General features: G+C 43.1%; 1 protein-coding gene across 1 annotated transcript; it reads right to left on the bottom strand.

Annotated features, from left to right (window-relative positions):
* Positions 1-1,382: 1,382 nt before the first annotated feature.
* Positions 1,383-1,972, bottom strand: LOC132042200 (uncharacterized). The gene is made up of 2 exons (XM_059432810.1): positions 1,771-1,972; positions 1,383-1,651 (listed from the first exon to the last, which is right to left on the bottom strand). Exons 1-2 carry the CDS (start codon positions 1,970-1,972, stop codon positions 1,383-1,385), a joined length of 471 nt encoding a protein of 156 aa, XP_059288793.1.
* Positions 1,973-11,165: the final 9,193 nt, after the last annotated feature.

Genomic DNA, 11,165 nt, shown 5'->3' on the forward strand with positions numbered 1-11,165 from the left:
GTTTTGGGCCGTTGCGCCATTTGATAGCCTTGTCGGCTTTGATATATACATATATGGTCCCCGTGTGGCCTTTGTTGGTATTTCTGCGTGCGGTGTTTGATTTGGATAGTAAGAAAAACGAGGAAACTCGCCCAAATTTTTCTAAAGTATTTAGATTATCACCTTACCGGTTTGTGTAATATATGAGGTACTGTGTGTTAGTTACGTACGGGTGCCCAAATCGGGCACTAGTCACGGCCTACGGGGTTGGGTCGTGACAACATTATTCATCAAATTCATAAACACTGCTAGTGCGTTAGTCAACCCAATTGACATTATCCGAAATTCATAATGCCCATATCTAGTTTTGAAAGCCGTTTTCGGAATATCTTCTTCTCTAACTCTCACTTGGTGATATCCTGCCTCAAGTCTATCTTGGAAAACCACTTAGCACCTTGTAGCTGATCAAACAAATTATCGATCCTCAGAAGCGGGTATTTATTCTTTATTGTTACCTTGTTCAACTGCCTATAGTCAATGCACATTCGTAGTGACCCATCTTTCTTTCTTACAAACAGGACAGGTGCTCCCCATGGCGATGAACTGGGTCTAGTAAATTCCTTCTTGAGAAAATCCTTCGGTTGTGCCTTTAGCTCTTTCAATTCTGCAGGAGCCATCCTGTAAGGAGGAATAGATATAGGTTCGGTGTCCGGCAGCATATCAATAGTAAAATTAATTTCGCGTTCTGGTGGAAGGCATGGAAGTTCATCTGGAAATACATCCGGAAACTCATTTACTACCGGGACGGATTGAAGAGTCGGCGGTTTTGCTTCGGTGCTATGAACCCGGACTAGATGATAAATATAGCCTTTAGCAATCATCTTCCTCGCTTTGAGCTAGGAAATAAACCTATCCCTTGGAGACGCTGTGTTACCTTTCCATTCAAGCACTGGTTCTCCCGGGAATTGGAATCAAACCATTTTTGTTCTACAATCCACATTAGCATAACAAGAAGCTAGCCAATCCATGCCCATAATAATATCGAAATCCAATATTTCCAGCTCAATCATATCAGCTATAGTCTAACGATCACATACCACAATCACACAATTTCTATATACTTGTCTAGCTATTACCGGGTCACCAACAAGAGTAGACACCTCAAAAGGCTTGATTGGCTCGAGTTCCACCCCAATGCGACTAGCAATATAAGGAGTGATATATGACAAGGTAGAACCCGGATCAATCAATGCATAAACATCATAAGAGAATACTAATAGGATACCTGCGGCAACGTTAGGGGAGGACTCAAGATCCTATCGTCCGGCCAATACATAAATATAGGGCTGAGGGCTACTCGAACTGGATGCTACCCCTCTGCCCCTACCACGGCCTGTTGAAGTCTAGGGAGTCTGCCCTACAGGGTGCACGGATGAAGAAGAACCGGCTGCTGATCCTGTAGGCTGAGCCCCACCTCTACCACTCATCGAGGGACAATCTGGCATCATGTGCCCAATCTGACCATAGGCATAACAAGCATCTGAGCCTCGATAAAACTGACCCGAATGTAAAATATCGCACTGGCTGCATCGTGGTAACAGTAGTTTCCTCTGACCGGGATCACCTTCAAACTGGGAACCCGAAACTATCAAAGAAACTTTCAAACTCTGACCTGATCCAGAATAAATGGGGCGATTAAATCTCCTACCCGCAAATCGAGGAGGTGCACTAGCCGTGGATTGGCCTGAATATCTGGAGTACTGTGGCCTCTGACCCCTCTACACTTATTACTAGCACCGACAGATCTGGCCCTCTTACTATGCCCTCTATCAATATCACGCTCACCTCTGTGCTGTTGCTGCTGCTCTTCCAAGTTCTGAGCGTGAGCCTGAATACGAGAAATATCCATCCCTTCTTGGAGTGAAGCTGTAAAGTAATCTTTGATCAAATGTGGCCCTAAGCCACTCACAAATTGATGCATCCGGTCTCCCATATCGGCTACTTTGATCGGAGCATACCTAGCCAATGAGTTAAAGCGGAGACTATACTCCCGAGCCCAAGGAGTTAAAGCGGAGACTATACTCCCCAGCACTCATATTGCTTTACTTTAGATTCATGAACCTTTCAGCTCGGGCCCTTCAAAATTCGGGTGGCAAATAGTGGCGAATGAAAGCCTCTACAAACTCCTGCCAAACCGGGGGAGGTGCATTTTCCTTTCTCGAAGATATCCAATTATTATACCATAAAACGGTGACATCCTGCAACCTATAGGAAGCCAACTCCACTGACTCAGTATCAGAAGCATGTCTTATTCTTAGCGTTCTCAATATTTCATCTATAAAACCTCGGTCTTCATCCGGCTTCGACCCAAAAAATTCTGGAGGATTCAAACTCATAAAATCACGGGCTATGGCGCTAGTCGCTTTGTCACCTAGACCCGCACTCTGCCGCTGAGCTTGAGCAGCAACTAGGTGGGTCAATAACTGAATAGCCTCAGTCATCTGCTGGCCCGAAGCACCCGGTGGAGGAACTGGAGGCATTAGAGCTGGAGCTGAGGCCCCTTCATGCTCCTGTACAATGGGTGGAGTATGGGAAGTACGAGATGGAGCCTCATCATGAGACTCTTCCTCCTCTATATGCACCCGGGACTCCCATTTAGTCCGCCTCCTCGACACTGTCTTGCCCTTCTAGGCAGCTGTCGTTTTTCTCTTCACAGGAATAGCTGAAATCATAACGCACAATTAGAGAGAAAGGAATAATCTTACATTATAGCTCTATCGCACGATCTATGAAGAAGAAAACGATCATTATTCCTAAATGCCCCATAGCCTCTTGTTTATAAGTGTGGCGCGCTTCACACCCATAAAAAAGACTCTACTGGACACAGCTGGTAGACACACCCTAGGACGAAACTGCTCTGGTACCACTTTTGTCACGACCCAACTAGAGGGCCATGACGGGTACCCGGAGCTAACTACCGAGCACCAACTTTCAGACTTATCATCAACCTCAACCTGAACATACACCATTTCCAACACAAGCTTATCATGAAATGATACTCAAATATCTCTCAAAACATACATGTACGTAAGCCCACAAGGCTACAAAATGATATACATGATATACACTAAGAAGATCAAGAGACATCTACTACGCACGCATATGTATCTACGAGCCTCTAACTAGAGAACTGAGATCATAAGGAGGGGATAGGACCCCGCCATGCCCCAAATATATACGCAAAAGAAATACCAATAAGCGGCAACTCAGGAGTAGTGGAGTGCTCCTGCAAGTCTGCTGAATTAAGCTCCTAAGTGTCTGTGCCGTCTCCCTGTGTACCTGCGGGCATGAACGCAGCGTCCATAAAAGAAAGGACGCCAGTACGAATAATGTATGAGTATGTAAGGCATGTACAATAACATAATAGAGAAATAAGAGATCATAGGATAAAGAGATAACCTGCAACTGATTGCCTCTTAAGGCGGAGTCATGCATGCTACTTTTATAATAAACATCATCATATCATGAATACATATATATAAGCTGCCCGACCATATAGGTACGGTGTGATCATTATTAGCCCGCATCCTGGCCTCTCGCATCCCGAGTAAACATCTCAAGCCGCCCACTAATGGTGTCTGCCCGGCCAATTAGGCACGGTGTAATCACCATCATGGCTTCCCATTACGCCTATCGTAGTGGTAACTACCCGGCCAACTAGGCACAGTGTAATCTTACATATACATAATATGAAGCATGCATGAGAGCTCAAGTAAAATCTATAACTCTATCGGAGTGACGTAAGGTCGGGAACCTCCGATTATATTGTGGATCAAACATCATCGCCAGGTCTCACCTTGAAGGAACCAATATCGTGAGGCAATAACATGAAATAACATCAATGAGATCGTGAAATAAGACTATCAACTCATAATAGCATTATCATGTCACCCTTCGCAGTTTGGTACATTAAGCAGTCGCTAGGCGTTAGTCATCCAACTGTAAACATGAGATTATTGTTGAGGGCATGCGAGATTATATATGCTAATCTTATGGTTATAAGGGTTTAAGAGCGTGTATGAGAGGTATCAAAAGGATTGGAGGTGGATCAGGCGAAAAAGGAAAATTCAGGCGAACTAGTAGAAATTGCCCTACGCGTACGCGACAGAGCCTCGCGTTCGCGATGGCTAGGAAAATTCCAGACCATCGCGTTCGCGAAGGCCACTTTTTAAGCCGGTTCCACCGACTTTGGCCACTTATATAAAGGGGTAAAACCCCATTTTTTCATCAGATTTGCCCAAGAAAAATCCATAAAACAGTTGAGGGATGAGGATAGGATATAAATTGAGGGTTTTGAGAGATTTCCAAGTGACGGGGTGTTAATCGAGGCTCGGATAACGCATGGTTATGGATCTAGTACTGTTTTGCAGTGGATATTGAAGATATTGTTGTTTTAACAAGAATAAGGTATGAATCCCTCCTTATTAATACCACTTTTGGTTTATTTACGAAACTAGAGTGATTAAATGATCGTATGATAGAGTTGCTGGTTGAGAAATTGGATAAACATCATGTGGGATGTTTTATGGAATATTTTGATATTGATATTCGTAATTCAACATTCAAGGGAATTCGTACTAGAATTAGATAATTGAAAACAAACTTGAGCTAAAGCTAACGAAAATTGGGCAGCATCCCCTTTGTGTCTACAACTTCTCCCATATGATACAAAGAACTCCCACCATCAATAACAACATTCATAATATCATAATCAATAACTTTAACAAGTTCGACATTATTCAATTCTCCAAATTTCCTCTCACGGTCATCCATAACCATGGCCATAATACAACACCACATTCATTCTCATATAATACTTCTCCAATATTCTTGATATCATTTCTAACAAGATTATACTCATAACATCTCAAGAATTATGACTCATGTCAAACTACTATTCAAGAATCCCATTATTTCACAATTGAGCTCCATATTCTACCTTCTTCCATAATCTAAGTCTTTCAACCATGCAATGTTCTAAATCATATGAAATGATCATAAAACTCACCTTGGATTATGTAGGAATGGGTTTTGGATGGAAATGCCTCACTTGGAGAAAACCCTAACTTCAAATTCAAAGAGATTTCTTGCTTCCATCAACCCTAGAGAGCTTCCTTGCACTTGGTTTCCTTGGTTTGATGATGTTGATTTTTGATTTTCCTTGAATTCATGTAAATGAAGTGTGTGGAACATTCTAGAGGTTTAGAGAGAAGTGATGAAGTTGGAAGAATGAGAAATTAGAAGTGGGAACACATTTTTATACTTGGAAAATACTCAGCCCATCGGGAGTTATACGGACCCTTATACGGTCCGTATAATATTATACGGTCCGTATAAGTGACCGTATTTCACCATCAGGGAAATCCCTTTTTCCGTTGGGTTATACAGACCCTTATATGGATCGTATAAAGTTATGTGGACCGTATAAGTGGTCGTATAACTCCACTTTTCTGAAATTATTTCTGACATTTCATTTGATATCCAATCCTTATGGAACCTTCATAGCACTTGTTTAGCACTTCACTAACAATCTAAGGAGCATTATAAATTTTCCTCAAGACATTATTAAATCAACATTAGCTCGGTACTTGCAAACCCCTTTCAAAACTCGACTTATACTTGACATTCTTCAACGAACTTTCTTCTCTTGCTTCCAATGTCTTTGGAATCTTAATTAGAACCGTTAAGTACTACTTCTTACTTGTAGAAACATCATATACTTCTCATCCCACGTTAGTCTATTTACTGAGAAACAACATAAAATTTTCCGAGGTGTAACATCCTTCCCCCCTTTAATAACATTCGTCCTCGAATGTTAAGTTCTCGGGAATTCTACAAAAATTTTGCCAGAGTTTTCCCTGTAACATAGCGCTACCATCCTATCACAACAGCCCACAATAACAACGCCTCACAGGGCTACAATACAATGGCAAGAAAACTACCAAAAGCATTAAAAAGAAAGCATTACATACCTCATAACATGATGTCTCATCTTGAATCTCTTCCGGGGGTTGAAATAAGTGTGGGTACTTGGACTTCATGTTTTCTTCCGCTTCCCAAGTCATTTCCTCTCGATTATTATTTCACCACAAGACCTTAACTGAGGCTACCTCTTTGTTTCTAAGCCTCCGTACTTGCCTATCTAATATGGCAATGGGTACCTCCTCACAAGTCAACTTTTTCGTAACTTGAACACCATCTACCGGCACGATCTAGTGGGATCTCCAACACACTTACGGATCATTGATACGTGGAAGACTGGATGGACTGCTTCAAGTTCTGGGGGTAAGTCCAATTCATAAGCTACTTGGCCTATCTTGCGGACAATCTTATAAGGTCCAATATACCGAGGACTTAATTTTCCCTTCTTGCCAAATCTCATCACGCCTTTCATCGGCGATACCTTCAGGAATACCCAATCATCAATTTGGAATTCTAAGTCTTGCCGACGGTTGTCCGCATAAGATTTCTGGCGACTTTGAGCTGTAAACAATCGGTCTCTGATAACCTTGATCTTTTCCACCGCTTGTTGGATCAACTCCGGACCTATTAGTTGTATCTCTCCTACTTCAAACCAACCAATTGGGGATCTACACTTTCTTCCATATAGAGCTTCATACGGGGCCATCTGAATACTGGAATGATAGCTGTTGTTGTATGCAAACTCAATAAGAGGCAAGTGATCATCCCAGCTACCTCTGAAATCTAGCACACATGCCCATAACATGTCTTCCAAAGTCTGAATGGTGCGTTCAGCTTGTCCATTAGTTTCTGGGTGGAATGCTGTGCTAAGTCTCTTTTGAGTACCCAAACCTTCTTAGAAAGACTTTCAAAATTTTGCTGTAATTTGTGCTCCTCTATCTGTGATAATAGATACCGGGACACCATGAAGTCGCACAATCTCTTTAAGATACAACCTTGCATAATATTTTGCCGAATATGTGGTTCTGACTGGAAGAAAATGAGCTGATTTCGTGAGTTAGCTTCGTTAATGGTGCTGAAATAGAGGAAAACCCTTCCACAAACCTCCTATAGTAACCTGCTAATCCCAGAAAGCTACGGACTTCTGTAGGTGTTGTAGGCCTTGGCCAAGTCTTCACAAAATTTCAATCTTTTGAACATCTACTCGAATGCCATCAGCTGAAATAATATGGCCCAGAAAAGTCACAGAATTTAGCCAAAACTCGCATTTTGAGAATTTTGCATACAACTCTCGAGTCCGAAGAATCCCAAGGACAATACGCAAATGATCTGCATGCTCCGCTTCTGTCCGAGAGTATACTAGAATATCATCAATGAACACAATCACAAACAGATCTAAGAGAGGCCTGAATACATTATTCATCAAATTCATAAACACCGCTGGAGCATTTGTCAACCCAAATGACATCACCCGAAATTCATAGTGGCAATATCTCGTTTAAAGCTGTTTTGGAAATATCTTCTTCTCTAACTCTCACTTGGTGATACCCCGATCTTAGATCAATTTTGGAAAACCATTTGGCACCCTGTAATTGGTCAAACATATCATCGATTCTTGGTAGCGGATATTTATTCTTTATCGTCACCTTGTTCAATTGCCTGTAATCAATGCACATCCGTAGGGAACCATCTTTCTTTCTTACAAATAGGACAGGTGCTCCTCAGGGTGATGAACTGGGCCTAATAAATCCTTTCTCAAGCAAATCTTTCAATTGCGCCTCCAGCTCTTTCAACTCTGCAGGAACCATTCGGTAAGAAGGAATAGATATAGGCTTGGTGTCCGGCAACACATCAATAGAAAAATCAATCTCTCGTTCCAGAGGAAGGCCTGAAAGTTCACCTGGAAATACATCCGAAAATTCATTCACTACCAAGACGGATTGAAAAGTCGGTGGCTTTGCTTCAGTGTCATGAACTCGAACTAGATGATAAATATAGCCTTTAGATAGCATCTTCCTTTCCTTAAGGTAGGAAATAAACCTACCTGTTGGAGATGCTATATTACCTTTCCATTCAAGCACGGGCTCTCTCGGGAATTGGAATCGAACTACTTTCGTTCTGCAATCAACATTGGCATAACAAGAGGCCAACCAATCCATGCCCATAATTACATCAAAATCTAACATTTCTAGCTCAACCAAATCAACTTTAGTCTGACGATCACATACCATAACTACATAATTTTTATACACTTGTCTGGCTATTACTGAATCACTAACCGGAGTAGATACCTCGAAAGGTTTAATAGGCTCGGGTTTCACCCCAATACGATCAGCAATATAAGGGCTAATATAAGACAACATAGAACCCGGATCAATAAATGCATAAACGTCATGAGAGAATATGGATAGTATACCTGTAGCCACATCCGGGGAGGACTCATGATCCTGGCGTCCGGCTAGAGCATAAATAAGGGGTTGGGTACCACCTGAACTGGATGCTCCTCCTATGCCGCTACCGTGGCCTGTCGGAGTCTGGAAAGTCTGCCCTACGGGGCGTACAGATGAAAAAGAACCAGCTGCTCATCCTGTGGGCTGAACCCCAACTCTACCACCCACCGACGGACAATCTCGCATCATATGCCCAACCTGACCACAGGCATAGCAAGCATCTGAACCCCTCGCGACACCGACCGAAAAGGGCACTACCGCACTGGCTACATCGCGGCACTGGTGGTCTCCGCTGGCTAGGATCACCTCCAAACTGAGGACTTGAGACTCTCAAACTCTGACCCGGACCGAAATAAATAGGGTGATCAAATTTCCTGCCCGCAAACCAAGGAGGTGCACTGGTCGTGGACTGGCCCGAATATGTGGAATAGGGTTGCCGCTGAGCCCCTCTATACTCACTACTAGCACCGGCAGATCTGGCCCTCTTGCTCTGCCCTCTATCAATGTCACGCTCACTCCTCTGCGGCTGTTGCTGCTCTTCTAAATTTTGGGCGTGAGCCTGAATACGGGAGATATCTATCCCCTCCTGTAGTGAAGCCGTCAGACAATCCTTGAACAAGTGTGGCCCTAAGCCGCTCACAAATCTATGCACTCTATCTCCCATGTCAGCTACCATAGTCGGAGCGTGAAGGCTATACTCCCGGGCCCTCATATTCTCCTCGCTTAGATGCGTAAATCACGCTCGTGCCCTTCGAACCTCGAGTGGCAAATAATGACCAATAAAAGCTTTCAGGAACTATTACCAAGCCGGGAGAGGTGCATCCTCTCCTCGTGAAGAAATTCAATTATTGTACCAAAGGACTGCTACATCCCTGAGTCTATAAGATGCCAACTCCACAGATTCAGTATCGAAGGCATGGATGATTCTCAACGTCCTGAACATTTCATCAATAAAACCTTACGAGTCTTCATCCGATTTTGACCCGAAAAATTCTGGGGGATTTAAACTCACGAAATCACGGGCTCTAGCTTTAGTCGCCCTGTCACCTGGACCCGTACTCTGCCGCTGAGCCTGAGCGGCAACTAGCTTGGTCAATAACTGAATAACTTCGGTCATTTGTTGACCCGAAGCACCTGGTGGAGGAACTGGAGGCATAGGAGCTGAAGCTGAAGTCCCCTCTTGTTCTTCTAGAATAGGTGGAGTGTGAGAGGTATTGGATGGAGCCTCATTATGAGATTCACCTTCTTCTACATTTGTTGGTGGCTCCCTTTCCATTCGCCTTTCTGTCATAACCTTGCCCTTCTGGGCGGCTGTAGCTTTTCTCTTTACTGGCATCGTTGAAATCATAACGCACAATTAGGGAGGAGAAAATCTTATAACATGGCTCTATGGCACGATCTAATAAGAAGAAGAATGGTCATTTTTCCTAAATGCCCTACAACTTCTTGTTTATAAGTGTGGCGCGCTTCACACCCATAAACAAGACTCTACTAGACACGGCTCGTAGACACACCCTAGGACAGAACTACTCTAATACCACTTCTGTCACGACCCGACTATGGGCCATGATGGGTACCCGGAGCTGACTACCGAGCACCACTCGTTATGCTAATCATCATACCCAACCTGAACATGTATAATCTCCAAGGCAATGCTTAAATATACATAAGCCCTCTCGGCTGCAAAAATGATATACAAAAATATACACTAATGTATCCATGAGGCAACTACTACCCACACATCCCTATCTACGAGCCTCTACTAGAGTACTGAGACATAAGGACAGGACAGGACCCCGTCGTACCCAAATATATAAGCAAAAAAATACATCAATAACTGGCACCTCCGGAATAGTGGAGTTGCTCCGTAGCCGTCGGCCGATAGACCCTATGAATCCGGGCCACGTCCCTATCTACCTGTGGGCATGAACACAGTGTCCAAAAAGAAAGGACGTCAGTACGAACATTCTACTGAGTATGTAAGGCATGGATAATAATACATATCGAAGAAATAAAGGAACGTCAAGTAAGGGAACAACCTGTAGCTGAATGTCACTTAAGATGGAACAATGCATGCTATATTACATCATAAACAACATCATATCAAGTATGTATATATAAACTGCCCGACCATATAGGTACGGTGTGATCATCGAGCCCGCGTCCAGCCCTCCCGCATCCGGGTAACCATCTCAAGTCGCCCACTAGTGGTTCGCCACCCTCTAGACATGGTGTATATGCCGCCCACCTTAGCGCGCCCCGCTCCGCCATAGGTACCTGTAATCTCATCATCATATACTTATCATAAAGCATGCATTAGAACTCGAATACAACTATAACTCTATCGGGGTGACGTAAGGTCGAGAACCCCTGATTCCATTATGGAGTAGTCATGATCATCATGCCTCACCTTGAAGGAACTAGCATTTTAAGGTGAGTCTAACAAGAATGAATAACGTCAAGGAATCGTTAGCTTCATAAGAATACCATATCATAAGCTTTAGAATCTCTAGACGTAGACTCATCATCATCATTATCATGTTCATAACGTATCTTTTATCGTTATCTCATGAGAAGCTCTTTATAAACATAGACTCATAGTTTCCGGAATGTAAGAGGGTCATGGAAAAACAAAGGAAGTCATGTCATAGGAATCATGCCACAGAGAAAGAAGGGACTAGCCTCACATACCTTTTCGCCTTTCTAGCTTGCCGACTAAACGCTTCCTTCCAAGTTCGTAATTCTACATTTAAG

This window comes from Lycium ferocissimum, unplaced genomic scaffold, assembly GCF_029784015.1.
Source record: "Lycium ferocissimum isolate CSIRO_LF1 unplaced genomic scaffold, AGI_CSIRO_Lferr_CH_V1 ctg1402, whole genome shotgun sequence".
Classification (NCBI taxonomy): Eukaryota; Viridiplantae; Streptophyta; class Magnoliopsida; order Solanales; family Solanaceae; genus Lycium; species Lycium ferocissimum.

Bases quoted from the DNA above. Each gene is read 5' to 3' on its own strand.
- LOC132042200 (XM_059432810.1), bottom strand. From the start codon at position 1,972: ATGGGAGACCGGATGCATCAATTTGTGAGTGGCTTAGGGCCACATTTG. The intron at 1,652-1,770 runs GTAATAAGTGTA...ATTCTGGATCAG, and splicing joins GGCCAGATCTGTCGGTGCTA to GTCAGAGTTTGAAAGTTTCT.